Source organism: Camelus ferus, chromosome 14 (assembly GCF_009834535.1).
Source record: "Camelus ferus isolate YT-003-E chromosome 14, BCGSAC_Cfer_1.0, whole genome shotgun sequence".
Taxonomy (NCBI): Eukaryota; Metazoa; Chordata; class Mammalia; order Artiodactyla; family Camelidae; genus Camelus; species Camelus ferus.
The window spans coordinates 37,822,315-37,850,210 of record NC_045709.1 but is presented as its reverse complement, the minus strand read 5'-3'; the positions used below and the strand labels follow the sequence as shown (position 1 = coordinate 37,850,210).

Genomic DNA, 27,896 nt, shown 5'->3' with positions numbered 1-27,896 from the left:
CCACTGCAGCGTCAGGAGCCTGAGTGACACTGGCTCGTGACACCCCCAGCACCAGGGACAAAACAGAACTCTTCAAAGAAGCACGGAAGTGCAACCCAGGATCGAGGCTACCTCCACACAGTTAGCATTGTAATTATTTACATTCAGGGCTCCTTGGGCTGAGATAATTTTTCGAAGAGATGAAGGTTATTCTCTGAGTACCACTGCGAAGTGACCAAATCTATTAACAGACAGCCCCCGGCGTTTCCTCGACCAGGACTGTTTTTATACTCATCTGCAATAAAAAGGTGATTCCTCCGAGAGCTTTGGATTTGGTTGAATCAGATTTACCATCTGGCTTCTTCTCAACCTATTCCCCAGGCTGGTGTAACAGAAAAGGCAAAGCTCCTTCGAGTCCCCTGTGGATTCCTGTGGCGGAGGGGGTGACATTTTTGCTTTCTTTACTACTTTCCATTTCATAAGAGAAATCAGCTCAAGGAGAGGACTTCTAGTGCAGTTTTGTTAGACACAGTCCATTAAGCATGTAGGGCTGGAGTTCCAACCTCTGTGTGCAGCCTCGCCTGGAGAGAATTTCCCCTTTGTCATGGAAACCCAGGGATGAGCTGGCCCATGCAGTTTTATGAATCAAAAAATCCAGATGGGAACTCTTTTCCCATTTCAAAGCCAAGAGGAGTTTCTAGAAATTTCTCTTTTTTTCCACACTTGCATGTTTGAAAAATGGCCTAGATTATATGGTGTCATACATCTCAGATGTTCTTAACACCACCTGGAAATTACTTCTGCTGATAGTTTGGTTAGATAGACAGACAGACACATGCAGTCAAGGACAGTACAACCCACCTCTGTTCGTCACCAGACGAGTAACTGGGCAAACAACATTTGGTTCCTTGAACCTTCTAGGTGAGGTTGGATTGACTTAAAATGTTAGACTGAAAAATATGGAGGCTTATATTTGTCTAGAAGGTTGCTCTAACCATGGACATTGTTAGAAAAGGCCTGGAAAATTACTTACAGGGCCACTCAAACCATAGTGGTGTTAGAAAAGGTTGATAACTGGGAAATTGGGAGGCAGCTGGAAACACAAAGGTGTTGGAGAAGGTCTAGAAAATTAGCATGGGCCAAAAATTTGGAGGGAGTACCAAGGTCTCCAGAGCACTGTGCCATCCCCTCCCCAAATATATTTGCCAATTTTTTTTTTTTTTTTTTAATGAAGGAGACCTACCACCAGGACACACTGATTTCAGAAAGTGTTAAAACGTGCCAGCTGGCCAGTTCTGTTGTAATGGGAGGGTCTGGGGCCCAGCTGTCAAGGTTTAGAATCAGGCCCTGCTACTTGTACAGAGTGACAAGGCCCAGTGATTTAACCCCATACAGCCTCAGTGTCCCCATCGTGTAAGTGGGGTTGGAAGGATTCAAGAATGAGGGTGAGTGATGGCTTTAATGTGGTGTCCACCACATACAAGCCCTTCGTGACATCTCCCCGAATGAAAAGGGCACAACAGAGCTGTAGTTCTCAGTCTGTAAAGCGAAGGCACCAATAACTAATTCAACATCTGTGTGCATTAGTGCATTAGAGGGAACATGGACCTTATGGCTGGGCGTCCCCAGGTGTGGTAGCCGTCACTGCTGTTACCAGGGTTACAGGGCAGCGTCTGTCTCCTCTCCTGGTTGTATAGCTCAGTGAACCCCCACTAACCTGCGGCTTCTTGAGGCCCAGCAGGGCCAGCTTTCTGGGTGTACGGCCTGGGCAGCTGTACGGGGCCAACATTGAGAAGGGCCCATGCTTGCTTTAATGCTCTGTGGCGGCCACATGGAAATTCTTCATAGCTTTTTTTTAACAAGAAACCCCCCCACCCCTGCCATTCACGCTTTGCACTGCCTTCCACCAATGGTATAGCTGCTCCTGAAGACACCGACAGTTTCTTACCGGGTTTTACAAGCCTTGTCTGTCTGCATAGTAGGTTTGCTTTAAGTGTTTATAAGCAGAATTGACACTGCCACCCATGAATAGCAACTGAACATGAATTTACTTATTCGAGGCCCACTTTCAAAAATCAAGGCTCTTCCCGGATTTGTCTCTTTGTGGACGAGCCTTCGGCCAATCACAAGAGTCGCTGATGGAAGCGTTCATTCAAGTAAATTCTGTGAATGTAGAGCTGGACCGAGTATTTGCAGGATCTGTTAAGATTTGTTAATTGTTAAAAATTATTTTCTGGAGCAGGTTAAAGAGGTACCAAAAATATTAGCAAAATCACTTGAGAAAAGGTGGTTGCTAAGTAGCAACTGACTTTAAATACTTTCTTGATCAACATAAAAAGGCATCTGAAACAAAGGAAATAAATGATAATGCCATTAGCCATCACACATTGTAGAAGTACCTACTGGTAAAAGAAAATTCTTTCTAAGTTTTATTGTTCTCGATCTAAGCTTTTTTCACAGAAATAAAGAATCAAATACTATACCTGATTTCATTTTGGAATGTTAATGAGATTAAAATAGCTTTAAGTTTTCCCTTGACTCATTAAGCTAGAAAGTCAAAATGCTAAAAATACATGCTTTTGCTTCCAAATAGGCAGAAACAGGTAACTGTAGAAAAAGATTTTTTTCTTTCTTTTTTTTTTTTTCTGAATGTAACTTAGAGCAAAAGGACCTATTGGGCAAAATTTGAACCAATTTTAGTGAAGAATTTGACTATACATATAAACACATGTCTCTATTTGTCATGTAGCTTTACTTGTCAAAAAAATATCTTAAAACTTGTACCGCCAGGGAAAGTTATCAATAAAGTAAAATTTCACATCCCCCTTTTAGAACTATGGCCTTAACATTTTGTAGGGAAATAAAGCTTTGGTTAACCTTGGCTCTGGCAGACCTCATTAAAATAACAGCCTGTCAGTTTCTAGTTTAAAATAACATGGTTGTCAGTTTTATATGCAGTGGAACAATCTACAATTTTACTCTCTGGGAAAGAGACGGCGGGAAGTGTCGGGAGGGGCCGAAAGATTGGACAACACTGCCATCTGGTGGCCGTGGCGAAAGGCGGTCTCTAAACACCCACAGGTTTGGCTGGACCTTTTTGAAGCCGCATGTTATCTGGCTGCCTTGAACTTAATTTCTTTTCTATCAACTTTTTGACAGCTTTTGGTCTTTAAAATACATGCACATGCCCAGAGCCTATATGCAATTTATAATCTCAAAATTATAGTAAATCAGTAAGAAACTCTGTTCTTCGGCAACCTGTAATCCCTGTATATCAATGACTTAAGGCAATTAATTTTCAAGAGGTTGAGTCTTGTGAAAAGAATGGTGTCCAAGCAAGCTTTTAAGATATTTTCCCTTTTAAAACCTGCCACATATCTGGTGGCTTGTTACATGATTATCTTCAAACTGTTCATCAAACTGTTCATATGTACATGATTTGTATACTTCACTGGATGGAAATTCGTCAAGCTGTTCATACGTATATGATTTGTATACTTTTCAGGATGATTGTTATCCTTCCACAGAAGTTAACAAATGTAAGCCAAAAATCATCCGTCACGTAGGCAAAATACCAGCAGATGTCACAAAACTGAATGCAACATGTTCCCACTTAACACAAACGGAAGCAATTCTTGGGATAGGCTGGATCCCAGCCAGACTTCAGGTGTTACGTAACTTCAATTTAGGGCATTTTGGCAATTGATCACTTTGGGCAATTGATCAGGAGGAAGCAGCAGAGGGCAGGAAAACGGTACCAAAGAAAAGGAATGAAAATGAGTTCTACTGATTGCAACCTACCCAAAGTGCAACCTACCCAAAGAATTCAGGACACACTGAGGACTCTAGTGTTTAGCTGATTGTCTGCCTTCGACTCATTCAAACAACTCAGCTCCTCCCACATCCCTGGCCCAGGAAGGAACTTAGGCTTGTGTTCTCAATATGGCAGCCAACGGCCACACCTGGCCACTGAGCACTGAAGACACCTGCAGCCTGGCCTGAGACAGGTTGTATTGTAAAATACACACCAGATTTTCAAGACTTAGTACAAAAAAGAATGTAAAATATCTCATTAAGGTTTTTTTCCTATTCACTATAGATTGAAACAATAATATTTTGGATATGTTGACTTAAACTGGATATAGTCCCCAAATTAACTTCGCTTTCCTTTTTTTCAACATGGTGTCTAGAAAAGTTTAAATTACATTTGTGGCTCACGTTGTATTTCTGTTGGATGTTGCTGCTTTAGATTCTCATTGTTTCCATGCCAAGAATGGTCATTCTGCCACTTTCCAAGATTATTCCTCTCCCACTGGAGCTAAAAAAAGAGGATTTCTGACATCTTTGCTACTTGTAGGAAACCAAGAGAATCTGTTCAAGTTATCGGATGGTTAAGATGTAAAGGTGAAGGTCAAGTCACTGGAGTCTAATCACAAGGAGAGTAAATGGCACCCTTCATTGGTACCCTATGGGGTAAATTGGATCTTTAAGGTAACCAGATGGCTCCCAGGAAAAGGTAATTTACCTCCCAGGAGTAAGAACTTGATTTCCAAGAAAGAATGCACTTTCGTCACCCTGCGCCATCTGTCCCCATGGTGATGTTCTCCTCATTAAGAACTTTTAGCTCCAAGTGCCCTCCTACTATATTAACTTACTAAACTTTATTAAGTCTTTAAGACGATAGTTAGGGGATGGGCACTATTTTCCCCATTTTGAAACCAATTTGTAGGGAAGTGATGCAACTTTGCCAAAGTCACGGATAAAGCAAACATGGCTCTATGTAGAGATTCTCCAGGAATTTCCACTTCTCTCCCTTATTGAAGAGGCTTCCTATCTATGAGCTTCTGCCACTCAGGGTCCCTCTGCCAAAAAGAGATCTTCCCAACTCTTCCACCTACAGGATGCTATTCATCCTTTAAGGCCCAGTTCAGATGCCACCTCTTCCCTGAAGCCTCCCTTGATGCCACCTCCTCCTCAATAGAAAAAGGTTGAATTTAACTTCTCTTGCCCTCCAGCCCTTAAGCGTATGAGTCGCTTATTACATTTATTTTTGTGTAAGAATCTTTCCCCCACTGGGTAGTAAGTTCCTTGAAGGCAGGACCATCTCATATATATCTCTCTGTGCTCAGTACATTGCAGACTAAACAGATGTGTGTGTGTGTGTGTGTGTGTGTTTAATTGAACTGAGTACCCATATGTAGACCCTGAGCAACCATTTCTCCATAAAATAGGGAAGTTTATAAGACAGACACCCCTCCCAATGGCAATAGTTCATTTTTTTGGCAAGTAAGGGCACCTGGAGTTCAAATTTCATTTACAATTTAATTTGGAGACTCAGAATTTAGATTTGCCCTCTGCCTACTCTCCTTCATGTATTCATTCATTTATCTATTCATTTGCTATCTATTGACCACAACTATAAACCAGGCATTGTGCCCGATGGGGCACCCATCTCCTAGGATGTGCTGAACACCAAGCACAGAGGCCCTGCCCCTGTACCACCTACGGCCTGGGACTCACAGTCACAACGATGGGGACTTCTTTATGACAGGAAAACCAGGCGCGTCTCTGTGAGCGCATAGCAGGGAGGTCCTGAGTGATCTTGGGGTCAAAGGAGGAGCCTAGGGAAGGGATGTTGATGTTGAGGCCCACGGAAGGAATTATCCACTAAATCGTGCCCTTCTCTTCCCAGTGTGTAGACTACACGTTTGAGTTCAAGTTCATCGACATCCTCGGGTCCCGGGGTTTCCGTTCTTGGGTGCATTTGTTAGTATCTCATTCTCTTCTTCCTCAAACTCCCTTAGGCCAAAATCACTGACAATTAAACTTAAACCAATTCTCAATTAAATCCCTGAAAGAAAAGGCAGAACATTACATTATATCATAAATATCATGCAACAGATGAAGAAATAGCATTTTTTGTGCACCACAGTACAAGTCTACATAGTTAAGGATAAATCAAATCACACCTGCCTCCAGAGCAATTTAAATGTTTTTTGTTACCTATTCCGTAAGAGATTTAGGGCAACCCGTTTCTACCAGAAACGGCTTCAGAATTTTTAGATGAATCTGATTTTGACCTACGGCTTGCTCATTTTTGTTCTGCACTGCACCTAAATCACCTTTCCAAAGTGCACATGCCTTCGTGGTTCCTCTTACTGTTGGATGGAATCACGTGTGTCATATCTTACTTAAGAAGGCCCTGCTCAATTACGCGGTCTCACGGGAGCAACAGGGTGTTCCTCATTCCCCAAGCTCCAGATATCTGTAGCGGCTTCAGAGAAAGAGACCAGAATGCACATCTGCTTCTCAGCTTTGGCGTGGAAGAATACAGCTCCAAACGTTCAGAATTAAATGGCGGACCTTAAAATGTTCGGGAATGTCGCAACTTGAAGCATAATGCTTTGCCATGCCCCCTCCCCCCCTTTTTAACTTAGCAGACATACTTGTTAATGTCCTGGATTTCATTCCCTGAAGATGAAAACTGAGCATTTTAAGAGTAACTTCAAGCAGTTACGAGCCACCACATTGTTGCAATCACAGGTAGTATTAGACTCCGTCTGGATTTTCTGAGTGTTGTCAAAGACCCTATGGAGGGACTGCACATTTGAAGTAATAGTTGGCAAAGAAGTCAATTTTTTCCAGCAAGACTAGATGTTCAGAACATCGAACATTTTTCACTTTCGTGAAATTGGGCTATTTAATCGATGCGCTTTTTCTGGCAGTTTCCTGAATGAGAGCTAATTTCCCGATTAGTCCTACACAAAAGGATTAGTCTATGCAAGCACTGTCATCTTATTGTCATGGAGGGAAAGTGAGGGAAGTCTGCTTTTCAAGCCACAAAAAACTTCCAAAGTTTTCACTCCATAGTGACAGAAGAGATGGTGTTGGGAGTAGAGGTCAGTTTTTAAATACCCAGACGGCTTCAGCATGCCTGATGTAACTGCTAGAAATCTTGAATTCTTTCTCTTCTTTTGGGCATGCGTCTGAGATGTTTCTATCCAGCAATTATGAAGACCGCATGTCTATTAATCTAACTTAGAATCAGCACTTGTCATAATTCAGGCTCTAGATCAAGGAAAGCTCCTTGGGGGTGTTTGCACCTCTGCAGCCAAAATAATGCCCCAGAAATGTTAGAGACCAAAGGTCTCAAGGAAGACAGAGCTGGTCTCAAAAGCCCGGAGAAGAGAGCGAGAGAGCGAAGGTTGGATGGACCTAAGGTCAGAAATGAATCAAAAGGAGGCTTTACCGGGTGATGGGCAGAGAAAAACAGAATCCACCCTTGGCAGGTGAAGCTAGCTATCGACTGCAAAGGAATAAAGCAAAGCAAGAGGGAACGCTGGGGTCTCCATCTCAACGCCAATCACTGGAGCAGAAGCAAGAACAGACTTCTGCTTTGTGGTCAAGCCTTGTCCATGAAGACCCCCAGAACTGCTCAGAGAGGGGAAGTGACTTGCTCTAGGTCGGGCAGCAGATCCCAAGTCCTCTTCACGTTAGCATGGATGCCTGTCATTGGAGATGTTTAATGGATTCTAGGTGAGAATCTATCAAGAACGCTCTGGAAGCATTGGACCTCGGGAGCTCTGCTGAGTCTCTAGTTTCCATGATTCATGGAAAAAACCATTCCTTGAAGTTAGTTATATTTTCAGTCTTAAGAAGCATGCTGTGCCACAATTTTAGTACCCACTGTGCAAAGTAATACTTTGATTTCACCTGCATTTCCATGGACCAAATGTCCTCTTGTCTTTTTCTTTCCACTATTGGGGTCAACGTTAGTTCAGTGTCAAACTGTGCCATCGCTCAAGGATGTGGAGAGTGCTTACTCCCTTTTTTTGCCTAAAATGTAAGATGGAGGCACAATCGGAACATTAGGTATAATAGACAGGAGGATCTGAAGCTTTGCTATCATTTTCTCAAAATCTTCTGCCAAAGAAAATTTTTTTGACCTCAACGGCATATGAAGAAAATGTCTCCCTTATTTATTTCACTTTGAGGACCAATGTTTTGCCAGAAAAGAATCTCATCTGTCTTTTCAGGGTCATGTCCTTGATACAGGGTCATCACGTAGCCAAGAAACTCCAAACCTGAAGCCAGAGGCGATGGTGCAAACTCCAGATTTTTCATCCAGTTCCCAATCCCCTGAGAAACTGGACAAAACTAAACATTGCCTTTTTAAACCTTCAAACGATTCTCTCACTTCCAGCAGGTTTTTGTATCCGTCTTAGTTTTTCCTACCAAATGTGTGTGCGTTTGTCTCCTTGGGGGGAAATGGGAAAAGTTCTGCGCCACAGTGGGGAGGATATGTCACAGAAGAACAGAGTAGAGCGTGTTGCTGAATTCCCGGGGAACGTCTGAGAAAGCCCAGAGCGCGAGGCTGGTTTTGCATCGCCTGGTGACTCGAGCGCTCAGCAGAGTGCTGGGTAGCCGTGTTGTGTCTGCTTTGGGTTTACTGATAAATCGCATGGAACAGGACCCTGCTGTCACCCCCAAGACCTATTTAGAAGCTTCCCGAAAGAACACGTGTGACCAGTGATTTCTCCAAGAATTCCAGACCCTACTGAAACATCACACAACAGACAGGGACCATCTGAGGCCGGAAAAATAATGCCAAAGAGTCTCACAAACTCAGAATGAATGGAAAACTGATGTTTTAGTGACTAAGTTGCTAAAAGCCGTACCAGGAGAATGGGCTTGGGTTCAAGCTTCAGCGTAAATCGAGCAAGTAGATTAACGTGTCGTGGGGTCTTCGGGCTCCTCATTGAACTAAGTGGCATCAGAAACCCCTACTTCCTCAAGAACATTAAGCAGATTATATTCACAGATATTTGCCCACATCAGAAAAATCAGTGTTTCCTCTGAGACTTCGGAACTTTAAACACTCTGCTCCAGACTGTCTGGGTGTGTTTTCAAGTGAGTGTGCGAAGTTGTGAACAGGTACACTCGTTGTCTGACCGTTGTTTGATCACTGAAGGTGGAGGCACGACTTGAAATCTAACGCAGGTTGACACTGTGAATTGAATGACGTGGTGCTTTAAGAAAAGATTATTATTCCCTAGAGTGAAGCTGGATGAGGTCATCGTCTCTGAAACAGGATTATTAAACTCTCAGGTTGCAAAGATGGTATCGTGTGTCATGGATTTCCCTTCGCTTGACCAAAGTGGCCTTGAGACAAAAATGTCCATGAGGCAAAAATGAGGCTGCCTTTGTTTCTTTCAACAGATTGTCTCCCAAAGCTAACAAATGACCTTCAGCCTATAAAATATTCACATTGTTTTTTTTCCCTCAGTATGTATTATTTAGTGTATAGCCCTTTAAATATTAACCATCTTTTTTCTAGATATGGTATATATTATTTACATCCGGTTGCATTAGGTTTCCATGCAGATAAAACAGGCACATTGGAATCTTTGTGAAGTCATGAGCAGGTAGGGCATCCGGCCAGATGCCCGCAGCAGGTGCCCAGCGACATGAATTCTGGTCCAGGCATGATGGAGGGAGGGCAGCAGGGGCTTTCTCCCAGTTCACTCCTCACCCTTGGCAGGGAAGATCCAGAGGAAATAACAGGTCCAGGGTAGATGCGCCTCGGGTAGCAGACAGGCAACCATGAGCACGGTCTCTCGGAAGAGATCAAATAAGCCCCATCAAAGAAGCCACACAGAACCAAAGCTAACAACAAAGTTCAAACACTCCCAGTCAAAATTTAACAAGTCACTCGCTTAGGAAACCAAGGGGAAGGTACTGGAGACCGTATGTCTCTGTAAAGATTGTAAAGGCTGTTTAAGATGGAATTCATTCCATTTTTAGTTAAATTCTCAGGGTTTTCCCCCAAGCCCAGATTGCCTTTGAGATCTCCAAGGCTCTTCCATCTTACCTGTGTAAATTACACCTGGAATGACACTCGAGATGACAGATGACTAGAATCCTAACTGGAGGATTCAAGAGCTCATCAGAGATTCCCCCACCTCACTCGGGGGGTTATCAGTTCAGGGGAAAGCACTTTTTTTCAGAGGACCTGACTGAATTTGCCCATGTCTTCCCTACTCTCCCAGGGAAAGTCCAGAAGGCAGTAGCTGGCAGATAATCGATCATTTTTGAAATCTTACTTCCCTTAGCAGATCATTGACAATGCCGTTCATGCATTTATTCGTTCGACATATATTTCTTAAACACTCAGGACATGCACAGCACTGCTTTCCAAATCTCCGCTGTGGAGCCGATACTCCCAGGGTGTCAGGAAAGCACAGACACTTCTTAACAAAACGAGGAGCTGAAGGCCAGAGTGGCGGCTAAAACTGATGGCTTGTGCATGGATAAAATTAGTCTGCTGTTGGAGGCGAAAACTTGGGAGGACCTGATAGATTTTTCGCTTTTACTCCCTCTGGATAGAAATGACTGATTATCCAGCTTCCTAATAGTCCTCGTGGCAGAGTTCAGCAGCCACCAGAAAGCAGATATCAGCAAAGCCTTATTTGCTCGGGAGGGAATATGGTTTCCCCCAGAAAGGAACTCTCCAGACAAATTGATGTCAGCGCTCCCATAGCCCTTTGCTTACCCGTGACTTCCCTGCTTGCTCCGCGTCTGTTTATGCCCCTCCAGCCAGGGGTGCTTGGAGCCTGTCAAGAGCAATGACTTGTACTAGCTAAATTTGTACCCCCAGGGTGTAGCACAAAACCTGACGAAGAGAAGGCATAGAGGAAGCATTTAATGGATAAATGCTAGCAACAAAAGCCTTTTTTCTTATTTAACCAATGTCTTGGAACTTTTTCTAAATTATATTACACTTCCCTGTTTCATTAAACTGATTTCATTGAATGTTTTTGCTTGCTAAGTCACTGACCCAAAATATATTGTGTCAGTCCCTGTGCTAGAGACTGGCGGAGCTCCAGTTTTGGGTTTTTTGTTTGTTTGTTTGTTTTTTGTTTTTTGTTTTTTTTTTTGATCTCACATCTCTATCAGCAAAAAAGTCAGAGTCATAGACACCCAGCATATTTATAACTGTTTATGCATAAATTATACACAAGTGCTGCTAAACTAATGTATTCTGTACCTTGTGAAATCTGTGCCAAAACGTAGAAACTTCTGAAGAATGAGGTAAAATAAAGACCCTGTATTTTATTTGTACTTTGCAATGTTGCAGATATGTCAGCAGTGGGGGAAGTAGCACTCCTGCCCTTTTATCGTTGTTCACGTGCACTTCCATTGTGTGATAAGAAAGCAATCCAAAGTTTCTTTACAAAAGTCATTTTAAGTCACTGATCCATTTAATGAGTTAGTTATAACTACAAAATTTCATCCATAAATGCATTTAACTAGTATATATGAACTGTGATAGATTTCAGTGCCCCCGGAGCAAGCTAATAAAGGGAGAGCCTTTTCCCAATGTGGGGTCTTACTCTTTCCATGGATAATTGAGAAGCGGCTACACCATATGGACTGATTGAAGACATATCGGTATGTAAATAGATGACATATTAGGAAGTCTCAATTCCCCTTATATTTTTATACTTAAAAAATCAAAATAGAAGTTCTAATGTTTTTGTCTTGAATCACACTGAATCATTTGCACACCCCCAAGGAGGTACACAGCACCCCCACCATCAACCCAACACACACACATTGGAGACCATGGCGGGAGGCAACCTCCCTGTTACTCCTAGCGGTTAAGGGTAACAATTCCGAAGTCTGCATTTGAACGTGAATCTCACCTCTCCCACTTACTAGATGTGTGGCCACTTTTTTTCACCTCGCTGAAGCCCATTTCCCAGTTGTAAGCGGGAGATGATACTTCAGCCCGGATAGAATTGTGAAGATTGAATGTAAGTGCCTTAGCTCAGTGAAAGCTCCCAGTTACCCCACAATCGTTTCGAATCAATTACTGCCCTAGGCTGAAGGCAGCAGGGGAGCACCGTGTGCCCTGACAATAAAGTCTTATTTCTTTTTACAGCTTTTCATTATTTTTAACTTTTTCAAACGATAATGAAATGGTTGGAAAATGATAAAATTAACATCTATATATCCCTTGTGTAGATTCATTGATGGCTGACTTTTTTGCTATTTTCAAATAAGTAAAAGACAAAATAACACTTCATCACTGAATATCTTTTCATGAATCTTCTAAAAGCAAGGACAGTCTCCTACACGGCCACAATACCATGACTACGCTCAACATTAACCGTAATTCAGTAATATCATCTACTCTACTTTATATTCAAAATTTCCCAATTATCGCAAGTCTCTCTCTTATGGCTTCGTACCCACCTCAAAATCCAGGATTCAGCTAAAGTCTTCACATAGCATTTGGTCGTTATCCTGCTAGAGTTTTGGTTTTGGTTTTTGTGTGTGTGGTTTTTTGTTTGTTTAGTTTTTTTTTTTTTTAACAGCAGTCTTCTTTTCTTTTTTCCCCTCCTCTTTTGAAGAGTAAAGGCAGGTGTCTTATATACTATACCACGCACTGGATATGTCTGATCATTTATTTACGGTGTTATTTAGTTTATACCTCTCTCCCCAACATTTCCTGTTGTTAAGTTGTTAAGGCGGAAGGTTGATAAGATTCAGGTTAAGTATTTGGGGCAAGAGGGATTCTTAAGTGCAGTTGTCAGACAACAGTGCTTGGACAGTCCTTTCTGCTCTTTGTCTTTGCCAATCTCCTTGCTTTCAGCAGTCCCTCCCCCTTATCCGCTACCTCCCTCTCTGGTGTATTTGTCCAATTCTGTAGGGTGGGTATGAAAATGGTATCACTGTCTTGCTATGGTTAAGTATTCAGGACCCTTGACAGATTTTAAATGAAGGGTGTCTGCCTTTACTGAAGCCAGTAATTGAAATTGTCAGAAATCAGAACCAAGTCCAGATAAGTTCTGTAAGAGGGGTTGGGTTTTCCTATGGATCCCAGCAGTATACATTTGGGTCAGATTCCTATGGGACAACAGAAACTGTTTAACTTTCACAATCTGTCAACAGCATAGATGAAAAATATTTAGTACACAGGTATTACTAACAGTACACTATTCCTAATATGACACTGGACACGTGGTAAGTGGAATTTGCAAGCATCGGAGAGTGTTCATTTGTCCTAGAATTGCTCTTTGGGGAAGCAGGGACACGAAATTGTCAATTCCACGTTTGATCTCAGTTCTTTGTTCCCATCAGGTCTGTGTTATTAATGAAGGAAGGCTCACTCTCATTCTCAGTAATATATTTCTACCAAGAGCACTTGCTAACATGAAGCTTAGTACACTGTTGTGTGTACTTCAGTTTCCAGGGGGAAAAAAACAACTCAGATCTGGAGCTATGGCAAAGTAAGTTACATTATTCAAAAAGAAAAAGAAAAGAAAATGAAAAAAAAATTTCCAAACGATGTGAGAATTGAAAAACTTTGTTGATACTAAAAAACAAACTGCAATCATTCAGCTATTCTTTCAAACCAAAGGCATATTCCCCTCCAGTGGCTAATAGTGTCCATGTTTTTCAGCTGTCTGCTTCTCCACCCCAGTCTGGAAGAGAATTGGACCATGTTTTCGTGCAGAATGTTAAAACAGCATTTACATCTCTCACTGCTCTTTTGCTGTTTCCACCTTCAGTTGCACAGTGGGAATGCCTGGCGTCTGAAATGCCAGCGTGAACACGACCTGATTACAAAGTATGCTGAGACGAATGGTCTGAGAGGACCCACACTCCTCGCTAAGCCAGATACAACTCCCAGGAGGACCCACAACTCCTCCTGGCCCCTCTGAGATGAGAGCTCACACTGTGTGACCTCAGCTCTTTTGTGTTAGCCGTGTTGTCTGTGACTCTGTAACAGACCGGAGCAATGAAACCATTTTCTCAATCAACATTTATTGAGCACGTACTGTGTGCTGAAACATATGTGACCAACTCATCTCAGTTTGCCCAGGACTAACTCATCTCAGTTTTCATGCTGAAAATTCAGTGTCCTAGATCCCCCTATGTCGCAGGTAAAATGGGGATGGTTGGCCACTTGACTCTTTCTAAGCACTGAGGATAGAGACCAATTAGAACCCAGTCCCTGCCATCAAAAATCATGTGGTCTTAGCGAGAATCAGAAAAGTCAGCCAATTATAAGAGGTCGGAGTGATCGGTGTTCAGAATCATGAACAGGGCCCTGTGGAACACGGAAAGTTCAAGCCAAGCCTACTCAGAAGCCAGGGAATGCACCTTGAGAGAAATAATGCTTGAGTTTGATTTTTTTTTTTAAAAAAAACGAGCCACCTGACCTACACTGTTAAATTTGGCAAACATTATAAAAGGAGATACCTATGGGAGATCATGCAATTTTATTCTTTCTTTGTGTCTCAAAATATATATATTTGGTTCAGATTCCCACAGCATCAAGGTGAGATTTCAGCATGAAATAAGCAGGAAAGGGCACACTTGTTCTTGACGTATTCTTATGAGACAGAATAAAGCTTACAGTATTTCTGTCCTGAAGCTGCTGATTATTCCCTGAACTAGTCCTGAACATCTGATACCTGTTTCTTCCTCTGGGGTCTGTGTTTGAGAACAGTGACCATGAGTGGCCTAAGGGGGGGATTCCAGATGAGAAGTGAAGGGACCCCAATGTGGCACCCTGCCGAACAACTGTGAGGGATTTCATCTTAGACATGTTTTATTTTGAAAGAAAATTCAAACTTACTGAAAAATTGCACTTTTGGAAAATTTTTATACCTCCATCTAGATTCACCAATTATTAAAAATGTCCCACATTTGCTTTCTCACTCTCTTTCTCTCTACATCTATGTGTTGTTGTTCAATATGATTCTGATTATTCCTGAACCGTGCTAGAAGAAGTTGTGGAAATCGTAAGTCTTTAACTCTATACACTCCAGTGTGTATCTCTTAAGCTCATGACATTCTCCTGTGTTACCACAGTATGAGTTCATATTCAGGAATTTTAACACTGAAATAATATTATGATCTAATATAGAGTCAGTATTCAAATTTTGCCAACTATCTCAATGATGTCATTTATGACAATTATTTTTCTGATCTAGCGCCCAATCCAGAAGTGCCCCCTGTATTTGGGCCCATGTCTCTTACTCTCTTTCATCTAGAACTCCAGCTCGTGTTTGTCTTTCATGAAGGACGTTTTTGAGGAATACCGACCAGTCGTTTTGTAGAACGTCCCTCAGTTTGGGTTTGTCTACTGTGTCCTTACAGTTGGATTCAGGTTGTGAATTTTAGCTACAGAAGTGATGTCTCCTTGTCACATCACATCAGAAGGCACCCGAAATCAACCTGTCCCATTACTCATCCCCTGGCTGAGGTGGGGGCCGCCAAGCTTCTGCACTGTGTGTAAAATGACCAGGTTTCCTTTTGTAATGAGTCGCGTGTGGGGGATGCTTCGAGATTGTGTAAATATCCTATTCCCCATCACATTTTGGCCCAGTATTTTTTGCACCTGTACTGGTTTGCCAGGGCTGCGTAGCCACCAGCTGGGAGACTTACAACAACAGAAATGTAATTTCTCACAGTCTGGAGTTCAAGGTGCCAGCAGGGCTGCTTCCTCCTGAGGCTGTGAGGGAGATGCTGTCTCAGGCCTCTCCCCTGGCTTCATGTGGTTGGGGTTTCCTTGGCTTGTAGACACATCACCTCAGTTTCTGCCTTCATCTTCACATGGTCTTCTCCCCGTGCGTGTCTGTCTCTGTGTCCTAGTTTCCCCTTTCTATAAGGACAAAGTCATGCTGGATCAGAGCTCACCCTAATGACCCCATTTTAACTTGATCATCTGCAAAGACTCTATTTCCAAATAAGGTCACATTCAAAGGTCCCAGTGGGTAAGACTCCAGCATCTTTTGGGGGGAATCAATTCAACCCATAACAGTGTCTATGGATGACATTTACTGAGGTCAGTTACTACTATGATGGTTGCAGAATGGTGATTTTTCCATCTTGCTTTTAACATTTATTTGTTGGTACTTGATGGGGTGGGGGAAGGTTGAAGGTTTTTTGGATAATTGTTGAACAGAGAATGTCCATCCCTCTATGGCTGGATAGAAATGGCCACATATCTTTAGAATGAAAAAATAAAAAAACAGTAACAACATGCATGAGTACCTGTACCAGGAGTGGTGAGCAGAGAAGGCCTGGCGTCCTCGCAGCCCCGTAGCCAGTCAGGTTGGCTGGAAGGAGAGCCGGGGGGCAGCCTGTGGACCAAAGTCAGCGTGACTGGGGAAATCGGAGCGCGTAGTGTTCAAGCTACCTAAACATCTGCTGTGTGTCAGCTGCTCCTGGGAATGCCATTTACTGGTGGATTTTTTTTTTTTTTAACGTTCTGAAACAAAAGTAACATCACACCATTCAAGGATATATACCAGGCTCTCAGATTCCACTTTCTGGTCATCTTCAGAACTTGGTTGGTGAACAGACATTTCCCAGGACTGAAATCTCTGTCATCACCAGAATCACAGATGAACAAGGGCTGTACAATTCTGGAACTACCGAGAAATATGACTAGGGACAACATGAAATGTCAGAGCACTTTTATTTCTTTGTGTTTACTCTTAAACCTGACAAAAGACCTTTGGAGTTTTTTTTCTTAAATCTATACTTCATCCACGGTAAACACAGAATGCTTTCTTTCCAAAGGCTACAGATCACACGTGTCTAGTGGTTCTCACTTCTAGGATGCTGCGTCGGTTTGCAGAGCTGTTGAGACAAGGTACCACAGCGCAGACGGGGTGGCTTAAAGTCTATCGTCTCCCTGTTCTGCAGGCCAGACGTCCAAAACGCGAGGTGTTGGTAGGATTCGTTGCTTCTGAAGACTGTGAGGGAAGGATTTTTTTCCAGGCTTCTTTCCTTGGCCTGTAGATGAATGTCTTCTTCCTGTGTCTCACATTGTCTTACCTCTATGGATATCTCTGCATCCATATTTCCCCTTTTGCATAAGAACCCCAGGCATGTTGGATTAAGGGATCACCCTAATGACCTCATTTTAACTTCCTTACTTCTATAAAAACATTAACTCCAAATAAGGTCATATTCGGAGGTACTGAGGGCTTCAGCATATGAATGGGGTGGCGGGGGGACATAATTCAACGAGTAACAGATGCATTTCAACCATCCATAGATTTTCCCAATGTTCATGTAGACAGAATGAGAAATCAGAGTTGTTGCTGTGTGGACCTAGATGCGAGTTATGAAGCCAAAATGGTACTGAATCCCTCTCCCTACCCTCCCCATAGATGAAAAGCTAGTGCTGAACCTGAAAACACGAAAGATGCTGGTCCCAAGCTCCTCCAGGCTATCCGTCCACACGGCTGTGGATTTTGCACTTACCTGTGTCTGGAAAGACTCTTCTCCCTCTGCTGCTAGAGATTTCTAAGTGGGTTTGGTTTGCTGCTCAGGGTCCAAGAGTGTGGGCTTGTCAGTCGGTCAAGAGTGGAGATTACCAGCAGCTGAATTAGTGACAATCTGCAGTTCTTGCAGAAACAAGCAGATCTTTGGAGAAAGCTCTGTATCTCTTCGTGCACTGTTGAGGTGCATTTACCTGACATCCTGACAGATGAGTTCTAAAGGATATATTTAGGGTGTTTGCAATAAGGAACACCTATTTCTCCCAGCTGAAGAGGGACCCGAAGTCAGTTGAGATGCTTCATGAGGTTTTAAATGCAAAGAATGGGAGGATAGAAAAGATGGAAACCCAAGAGCCAGTTACCTGAGATTCTCTGCCGGAAGCTAGAAGGAGATTGAGGGAAGAGGAAGTGAGGCTTTCCTGGGCAAAAAATCCTGCAGGATGCTGTCTCTCTTAAAGCTGATGGAGAGTTTGTGCTAGTCCTAACCTTCACCTGCATTGCATTCTTGTGTAGAAATGGGCAGTGCCTGAGGAGAGTGTTCACTGTCTTTCCTTGCTTTCTTGATCAGGTCACAGACATAAAAGAGAAACTGAAGCTCTCTAAAAAGGTCTGGTCCGCGTTGCCCTACACCATCTGCAAGGACGAGAGTGTGACAGCGGGCACGTCCAACGAAGAGGAATGTTGGAATGGGCACAGCAAAGCCAGGTGAGGGCGACTCACTGTTCTTATGAATGGGGCATTGCACATCCAGCCCTGGAAGGCTCTCCTGGCACAGCTCTGCAGACCTGTGTGTGCAAAAAGCAACGGAGGGTGGAGGGACAAGTTGTCACTTAGCGACAGCTGTTCAGAGTGACAGGTTTGATGGACACCTGGGAGCACTTACTCTCAAGGTGCCATTAAGCGTGGAATCCTTGTTCTGAATGCCTCGCCTCTGGATGAGGACGGAGCGATGGTGACAGACGCCAGGTTACGGATATCCTGAGATCACAAAGAGCTTTTATGTTCACTTAATGACTTTAAGATAGTGGACTATTTTTATCCGAGTTACATTTGTACAGCTTACTGGGATTTTTTCCATCACAAGTTAAACAGGGAGTGAAAATCTGACTATAATTTTTTTCACCCTTGGAGGAAAAAAAATATTCAAGTCTCATTGAAAGGGTAAGGGAAAAAGAAAATGATGGACAAGCAGGAGTGCATCTCATAGGTCCCATGCCTTGGAAGGGCCCACTGGACCCCCTGATGAGAGATGTCTGTGCCTCATCCTGCCACTCTGCTGCCCAGTGCTGCTGGCACTTGGTATGGAATTTCTGACTTTCTTGATTCAGCCCAGAAATGGGCTTGGCCTGAGTTTTCATAGGGTGGAGAAGTTGGATGAGGGAACTGGCTGGAGCCGACAGACAGGGCAGACACCAGGAGAGGAATCTGCCCGGGGCCCTCCTTAGCGAGGGTGCAGGTGGGTAGAGCAGCTGGTAAACTGGACTCAAGGAATCTTTGGGGATCAACCAGCAGGTGGAGAAGCTAAGAGGGGGCTCTGTTCTGGGGCTTCTTGGGAGGTTTCAAGCATATGAAGCAGCTGTGATGAAAAGCAAACGAGAAGAGTCGTGGATATCAAGTTGAGAAGGAGCTGCAGAAGGCAGGGTGCGAGGAAGGTGCTCACTGGGTATAACTTCTCACACTGCTGAGTCGCATTTTTTAACATCTACTGGCAATGATATTATTAGCCCTACTAGAAAAGAGCTTAGAAAGTTGAAAACAAAACAGCTATAGAAAGAACTATAAGCATTTCAAGGTACCCCCAAATATCAATGTCCAAATCAGGAGGGTACAAAGGTGTATTTGAGGTCTCAATAACACGCCCGTCAAAAATGTTTAGTCATGTATCAGTGTCCAGCCTTTTAGGACCTTGGACCTTGGACCTTGGACCAGCAAATTCAGCTGTGAATTAACAGCTTCTAACGTGTCTTTTCCTGATGATGGTAGAAAAAGGCACTGTAAAAGGTGACCAGATGGCCTAATGAATGAAGCGGTTGATTTTTTGAGCGGCTCTGTTGCCCATCTGCATTTACCTTTCAGCTTTGGCTACAACGGAGGCTGTGTTTTGAACTCCATTCCCATGCATTGTTGCACAAGTTACAGGACACGGTGCATAGGCCATTTCTCACAAAAGGAAACATAAGGAAAGGCTTCGGGCAGGGCTTGGGGAAGGGAGTACACTCCATCTGGAAAATGAGTGGAGAAGACAAAGACCACTGAGGCTAGAGCTGGAGGAGACTGGCCTGGCTCAGCCCGGCTCCGCACTGTGCAGCCAGGAGCCCAGACTGGGTAAGCCATTAGTCTAACGTCAGCTGACGAGCAAAGGCGGAAGCTGAGATCTCCCAAACCCTAGCCCAGGGTTCTTTCCACTTCAATGCCCTGCCTCTAAAACAGAGTGACAGCTAAATACTGTCCTCCCCAGGTTAGGAGAGCAAATGAAACAGATTCTCAGCCCTGTACAAGCTTTAGTGGATCTACATTCGTTCATTCAGTCCATCAGCAATATTATTAAACACTCCTCCCTTGGCCCAGGCACTTGCAAGGCTCTGTGACTCAAGTACTATTTGACGGCAGTGGTGTCTGTCAACACCGGAAAAGGCACAATGGCTGGAGAGAGGACAGTGGATTTTGGAACTTCAAGTACCATCTTAATGGACTGCCGGTTAGGAAAGGACCACACAGTACTCAGGGGCCAGATCGGAATTTTATCCCGGGGTCCGTGGGAAGCCATTGGAGGATTTATGCAAGTGAGGGAAATCATCAAGTGTAATGCAGTAAAGTCATTTGTAGGAATATTCCAGAATTTAACACAGTATATTATTAAAAAGATAAGTCTGTCAAATACTTGTGACTCAAATTATATTGCCATTGAAAAATTACAATTTCTTGGGGATTTTTTTTTTTAATTCTTCCACTGGAATGGAATCTAATCTTACAACTTTATATTTAATAGCATTATAAGTAGATAACCAATAAAGACTTGTTGAATTAAATTTAATTGAAGCTTTCTTCTCATCCAAATATTAATTGATCTAGGAACACACAGGAGATATTTTCATTTTAAAAAATTCCACTGAACTATGCTGCAAGTTGAAACATGTTTGTAATGCAGATAACCTATCTTTTCCCTATTTTTGAAGTATGGGCTTTCAGATGATAGGTTGTCTTAAATGTTTAGGAGTGCTTATTAAAAAAAAAAAAAGACAGGTTATTCTTCTCATCCGTGTGAAATAAAAGAATGGGAAGCTTATTTAAAAAAAAAAAAAACCTATTAACAGATGTCGATGGATACGGAACAGCGATGCTGATCAGCACTGACAGAGATGGTCACTGTCTGGAGTTTTTAAACCCAAGCCTGTGGCATGAGGCCACCAACAGCTCAGACATTTCGCCCTCTCTTTGTGTTTTATCCGTCTGAGTCCCTCAGCCACAGTCCTGCAGCACTTTTATCCTAGCTTTGTATTTGATCGGGCTTGTCCTCCATCACGCCTGTTTCTCCTGATTGTTTTCTGAATGAGCCTCCACAGCTCTTTACCACACTCCCTTCATTCAGAAGCGTGTCTAGTCCCCATGTTAACATTTCTGAAACCAAAAGGACTCCTACAGTGGGTATGTCCCTTTACTCCAGGATATAGTATTTCCCCAAATAGCTAAAATGAATACTTACTAAATGAACAGCACCTGCTGAAATTAATGATGACTTGAAACAGAACAGGATACACCCAGATGCGGTTGCTATGGCAACGACAGGGTGAAATCTGCTGTGCTGAGATAACAGTCAAGGATATGTGCTCCATGGCCCCCCCTGGAACGAGAACCCCACTTCCTGCCCTGCCCCCACCTTCATCCATCTCTGGGAGATCTCAGTCTGTTTCAGTAGCTGAGCGGGTCTGGAACCAGGAGGTGAGGTAGAAGGAAGAGAGAGAACAGGTTGTAAGCTCTAAAGCAGTGCTTCTCACACAGGCTAAAATCTGGGGGATCTTGTTAAAAATGCAGATTCTGATTCAGTAAGTCTGGGGCGGGACTGAGATGCTGCATTTCTAACAAGCTTGCAGGGGTTGCAGACTTTGCTGGTCCTGGGACCGCACTTTGAGTAGCAAAGCTCTAAGGCAGAGTTGCCGGATTTAGCACATAAAAACCGCAGACACCAAATGGAACACACTTATACTAAAAAAAAAAAAAAAAAAAAAAAAAAAAAAGAAGGATTCATTGTTTATCTGAAATTCAGGCTTCACTGGCAGTCCTGTGTTTTATCTGGCAGCCCTACTTTAAGTTCCCATTAACATGTAAGATATTCCCTTTTTCAGTTCACACACAAGCCTCAGGGACCGTGTTACGATTTGCTGTTTTCTCTTTGCCTCCACGGATACCCTTGATGTTTGTTTTTGTGGGGTTCTTCTTCTATGAAAGACAACAGCGGCAACTGGGCTGAGGAGGTCACGTGGTCCAGCTGTCACGCCACCCACTCAGGACAACCGGAGCCCAGGCCAGGTTCAAGTCATCCCAGCAATGAATTGCTTAAGCCTCGCAAGTGCATCAAGAGGGAATTTACGTTGGAAACACAGCACAGCCTTCAGGACACAGGACATTGTCTGCACAAACCTCTGGTCTCAAGTGAGATGCCCTTATGGGCCAAGGATGGACACTTTGAATCCCTGGCCAGTACTGGATTCAATGAATGTCTCAGCTCAGGCTGCGATAACAAAACTACCGTAGACTGGGGACTTAGACATTGATTTCTTGTAGCCTGGAGGCTAGAAGTCCAAGATCAGGGTGCTTGCTGGCAGGGCTGGGTTCTAGTGAAAACCCTCCCAGCCCTCCTGGCTTGCAGGTGGCCGCTTCCTTGCTGCGCCCTCACAGGTTAGAGAGAGAGGGCTCTGATCCCTTCTTCTTCCTATCAGAGCACTAATCCCATCCTGGGGCTCCGCCTTCCCGACTTCATCTACACCTAATTGCCTCCCCAAGGCCCCACCTCCGGACATCATCACATGGAGGGTTAGAGCTTCAACATATGGGTCTTGGTGGGGCCCAAACATCCAGTCTACAGCAGACAGTACTGAAATCCGCATGCTACTTTATCAGAATAGCGAATAAAGAATTCAGGTCAGTGTCTGTCACCCAAGAAATGCAACCTAGGCTGCATCTTCAGTGACCAGCAGGAAAGTGAGTTGGCAACTGTAACTTCTCTTCCTCCCGCTTCTCACATACCTAAGCAACTTCCTAGGAGCAATGAAAGAAGACGCAGCAACACTCTGACCTAACTCAGGCAAACAGAAACTGAAAGAAAGCGAGGAAGGATGGGAGGAAAATCAATAATAATCTAGAAGGCCAGAGGGAAAAACAGTTCAAGAATCGTGGTGCGGGTTCCAGATCTAGGCCCCCTAAAGGGCCCAGGGGGAACCTAGGGCCCACAGGAGGACATCCACAGTCACCCGTCATCCCCAAGAAGGACGTTCTGGGCAGCTGGTGTCTGCAGTGAGCTGTCTGCACAGGAGCTGGAGAGTGATTCGATGGCAGGCAGGAAAGCAGAGGCTCAGAAGGAAAGCAGACTTGATGTGGATAGCGCACAGAGGCTGGGACTCCGTCCCACGGCAGCAGAAAGGAAATTAAAGCCCTCGTGATGTTCACGTTGCCTCTTACCTTTCTGTTCATATAGAGACAGACTCTCGCTTTTGAGGATGGAGCCATGTCAAATTACATCATCTGTGTGTTCCTTGAGGATTGTGTTCCCCTCCTGGGGACCCTTTGTCTAAGCTCAGAGGAGTTGAAAAGGAGAGTATGGGGGACAATGGGGTGAGGCAGGAGGAGCACAACGGAAGCCAGTCCCACAGAGGCAAGTCCCAGGAGTACGTGGATTTCATGAGAGAACATACATTATCACAGAGTCTTCAGGGCTTCTTGAGTCAGTCATTTCCAGACTCCTCCTTCTCACCCATAAAATTGGCCAAACAGCTTTGTTTTTCTGCTCCTGGTAAGCCAGTGTTTAGCCACCACCCCTCTTTAAGATGCTTCCTAGCAGGTCATCAAGATGCCGGCTGAGGGACACGGATTAATCCAGTCCACTGGAGTCAGAGCTTTTGCTGGGAGCCTCCGCTGTCTTGTATGGCAACTGACCCACACAGAAATAACTGTGTCCCCCAGGGAAATCCTTCCTGAGACCAGGAGGCAAATACCATAAATTGTAAGAAATAGGAATCATAGAAAAATCTTGAAAATAGATCCATCACTCTCGGGAGTGTATCGACTAAGCAAAGAAGCTAGAGGGGAGTCGTGAGTGGAGAAGTTTGAGCAGCTGGAGGAGGGACGAAATGGTGCACAGTGATGAGTCTGTCAATGACGGTGACTTGGTGGGTCTGGAGGGACAATATTGTCTTAGTCTGATGGCAGGATATGTCCCAAAGCACTCCAGCTGCATGTGAAAGAACTGTGAACTATGTGATGTGCACCCAGCCAGGCAAACACCTCGGGAAAGTGGGAAGTCTGTCTGGGAAGAGAACTGGCAACTGTCCAAGCTGGTGTTGCTGGAAGCCCACTTTCCTTCTCTGGAATCCTTGGGGGAGAAGACCCCACAAAAGCTACTGTTCCAGGAGAGAAGGACCCTGAGGACATCCTCAGCAGCCCTGAGAGCTGGCTCGTGGGTCTACTTTTTCATCCGTGCTGGAGTTTGCTGACTCCAGTCCTACCAAGAAAAGCTGGTTTGGGCAGCTGCTGCCAATGAGTTTAGAGGCCAAGTCAGAGAATTCAGCTTCTGTTCACTGGCACAACCAATGAGCTGTGTGTCCTCCAGGAGTTCCAAACCATTTCATGCCAAGCAGTCTCCAGCTGGAGGGAGGCCACTGCAAATCATTCTTCTGTCCATGAATTCAGGCTTTAAAACTCCCATTTTTGCTGCTGACGGCCCTCCTAAGAAATGAGCTTGGCATTTGAGGGAGCCCCATGTTAACAACTTAATTTTCATAGGAATGCACGGCCATCGTGTATTATATTTTTCAAGCATCTCCATATACCTTCACTTAATATGACAGTTTGTGAAACAAATAAGGTATTATTCACTTATTTATATATATTCGTATATAGTAATAATTGTATGAGGGATATATATATAAGTATACAGTGGCTAAGTGACTTGCCCATGATCACACTGCTGGGTCCCTGAGAGATCTCAGGTGCCCTGGCTCAATCTCTGTGTCTCTAGCCGTATCTCAGTGACATACCTCACTGAAGTACCTCCAGATCAAGTCTTCAAGAATTTACTTGAAGAATTTCACTTATCACTATTTTTTTTACGTGGCAAAATAGACATGATGTAACATTTCCATTTTAACCGTTTGTGACTGTACAGCCAATACACTCACATGGCTGTGCAACCATCACCACCATCCACCTGCAAATATTTCCATCTTCCTAAACCCAAACTCTGCACCCATTAAACAGTAACTCCCCACACCTCCCTCCCGCCAGCACCTGGCTACCAGCATTCTACTTTCTGTCCCTTGATTACTTCGGGTACCTTGTACAAGTGAAATTAGATAGCATTTGTCCCTGTGTGTCCAGCTTATTTCACTTAGCATAATGTCTTTAAGATTCATCCATGTTAGCATGGGTCAGAATCTCCTCCCTTTTTAAGGCTGAATTACTGCATGCATAGACCACATTTTGTGAACGCATTCATCCATCAGTGGACACTTGGGTGGAGTCACCTTCTGGCTATTGTAAATAATGCTGCTGTCGACACGGGTGTGCAAGCATCTGTTCCAGCCCTTGCTTTCAGTTCTTTTATGTGGCCAGAAGTGGAATTGCTGGATCATATGGTAATTCTATTTTTCACTTTTTTTGTAGAACTGCCATACTGCTTTCCATTGCACTGCCCCATTTTATATTCCCACTAGCCAGGCACAAGAGTCCCAATTTCTCCCTGCTCCAGGGGTCCCAAGCCTACTGAGGAGGGCACCCTGGGCTAGGAATGCCTGATGTGCTGACCGGGTCACTTATCACTCATAGCAAGCTCCACAGACATTTCCTCCACCAGGACCCCCGTTTGCGGCTGGGTTGGCTTTTGCGGTTCTTATGATCATAAATCACAGGATGCACTGCAGTAAGAGGCCATCAGGGAACCCTGAGGAACGAGATTTATTACCCACAGAGGAGTGCATGGCACACCTGATGGCCACACAGCGAGATCTCTGGTAGCGAGAGAGGGATGGCCTGGGACTCCGCCTTTATTAGGGTCTAAGGGTGGGGTGCTGTAGTTTCAAGAACTCATTCTTTCTTGGCTACATGAAAGCACACAGTGCCAGAAGGGAGATTCCAGTCACTCAAGCCCTCGCTATGGCGGTTACCCAGGCCGTTCTGAAAGGCGACCTTCACGGGTGAGGCCCAGTTTCTTATCTAAGTGTGTCCTAGCAGCTGCGCCGTACAGCGGGCAAGGTGTCCATTCGGGATGGATGCCTTTTAAAACTGCTGCCTTGGCTGTCAGTGGCTTAATGCCAGGCACTTGCACTCCATTCCACATCTTCACCAACACTTGTTATTTTCTGGTTTTCGTTTTCTTTTTCCTTTTCCTTTCTTTTTCTCTTTCTCTTTCTCTTTCTTTTTCACATCCATCCTAATGAGTGTGAAATTTGACATATTTTCCAAATGCTTTTGAAAAAGGGTATGGGTACCCGAGGTTCTCAATGCCTTGTTTGATATCTTTGGACTACTCATGTTTCAGACTTCAGAACTGTTTTGATTTTAGGAAAACATCCCAGTGCACATACTATATATTATGTCATACGCCCAGTGGGGGCTACAGCTCACAGTCAAACACACTAAGTTTCTGCAGCAAAATATATTACTATTCACATTAAGTGGAATAAATGATAATCAGATCAAGTTCGGCTAGTAAGTGTTTGGAGACTCAAATTTTGGAACTGCAGATGGGGCATTTCAGACCTGTCTGAATATTCTGTCTTCTTAGAGTAGTTGAGCACGTCAGCCCACTGGAGATGGGTGCCTTTGGAGCGCTGAATTAGACTCTGCTATAGAGATACGTATTGAACGGAGCTCATTTGTAGCAACAAACAGGATTGAAGCTGTTTTCACGGCCCTCTTCCAAGTGCGCCTCGAGGCTGGAGCTGTCCGAGGAGGTGTCAGGCACCTGAAAATAAACCCACGTTGTCACCTAGGGACCCCATTTCTCCTCATCCTTCCTCCAGCTTCTATTTGGACTCTCACCAGCTCCACTGGGCACCCCCAGGCTAACCTTCCTTACAAGTTCCTTACTTCTGAGGCTGTTACTAACCTTCAAATCCCATTAAATCTTGTGAACTGTGTGTCCCTTTCCCTCACTACGCACCTCTTTTCACCAAAACAACTACCAGCAGTAACGAGTGGTGATGAGAAACACTAAGCACTGGTAAGTTCACGTCCCTCCCCCCAGCAAACACATTCAGACATCAACAGATCTTTCTAGAAGCACTGACTCGATGGAAAGGAGTGATTTTTAAACCATGGCAGGCACCGTGCTGGCCAGGGGAAACTTGGGGGGTGGGGGTGAGTCATGTTTAACGTCTCTTATGTGGCAGGGGCTGTCAGTTCTGCCAGTGACGGAGCCTGCAGCCACCCACAACGTTGTCTGTATGCGCACCCCCCAAATTCCCATGGGACTTTTTCACCTAATCAGCTGTAAAGGTTGGCTGCAATCAAGGACGCTTACATCAACTGTATGAAGGTAGACGTTGTCTTAGTCTGTTCAGACTGTGTAACAGAACGGCACAGACTGAGTAGCTTAGAAGCAACAGGAGTTTATTTCTCACAGTTCTGGAGGCTGGAAATTCAAGTTCAAGGTGCCAGCATGGTCAAAGGAGGGCTGTAGGCTTCTCGCTGTGTCCTCACATGGCAGAAGGGGCCAGGAAGCCCTGTGTGGCCTCTTTTATAAGAGCTCTAGTCCCAATCATGGGGACACTCCCCCTAGGCCTCGCCTTCTAATACTATCACCTTCAGCATTAGGTTTTCAACATGTGGGTTTGGGGAGAACACACACCTGTAGACCATAGCAGATGGGAAGAAAAAGTATTCTGCAGAACTGCCCAAGATTTAGTCCCTCCCCGTGCTCTTCCAAAATGGGGAAGGTCTACTAGAGTGTTCACAGAGGCCACTCACTTTCCACACCAAGCATGAGGTATTGGCCAAAGGTGACAACCCCACCCCCAATTTGTCCTCATTTCTGGGTTGTCCCTGCCCCAGGTCAATGTGCATCCAGTCTGGGAACATGGGAACCATGATGGTGCAAAAATAGAATGCTGTCGTGCCAAAGAGCTGATGCAAGATCTAACAAAGGGAAGACTATTATGGGTTCAGAGATGTGTCTGCTTTTGCAGGACATGAGCGTCGTGTAAAGAGATCAAACAACTCGGGCAGCAAAGAAAAGGGCTGGTGCTGAACTGGGCATCCACTGCCCCCTCAGGCTGCGCTCTGGGCATCCACAGATTTGGCCTCAGGGTGGAGCGCTGGAGTGACAAAATGGACATTTTCTTTCTCAACTGTGTTTTTCCGTTTAAGTTACCACATTGTCTCTCAAGTCACCCTTTG

The 27,896-nt window shown here is 44.2% G+C and overlaps 1 protein-coding gene across 1 annotated transcript in view; it reads left to right on the top strand.

Moving 5' to 3' along the window:
* GPC6 (glypican 6) overlaps positions 1-27,896 on the top strand; it is a 971,667-nt gene that overhangs the window by 931,098 nt on the left and 12,673 nt on the right. Inside the window, exon 7 of the mRNA XM_032496783.1 lies at positions 17,857-17,993. Within this exon, the coding sequence (XP_032352674.1) occupies positions 17,857-17,993 (137 nt within the window). The remainder of the gene's footprint in view (positions 1-17,856; positions 17,994-27,896) is intronic.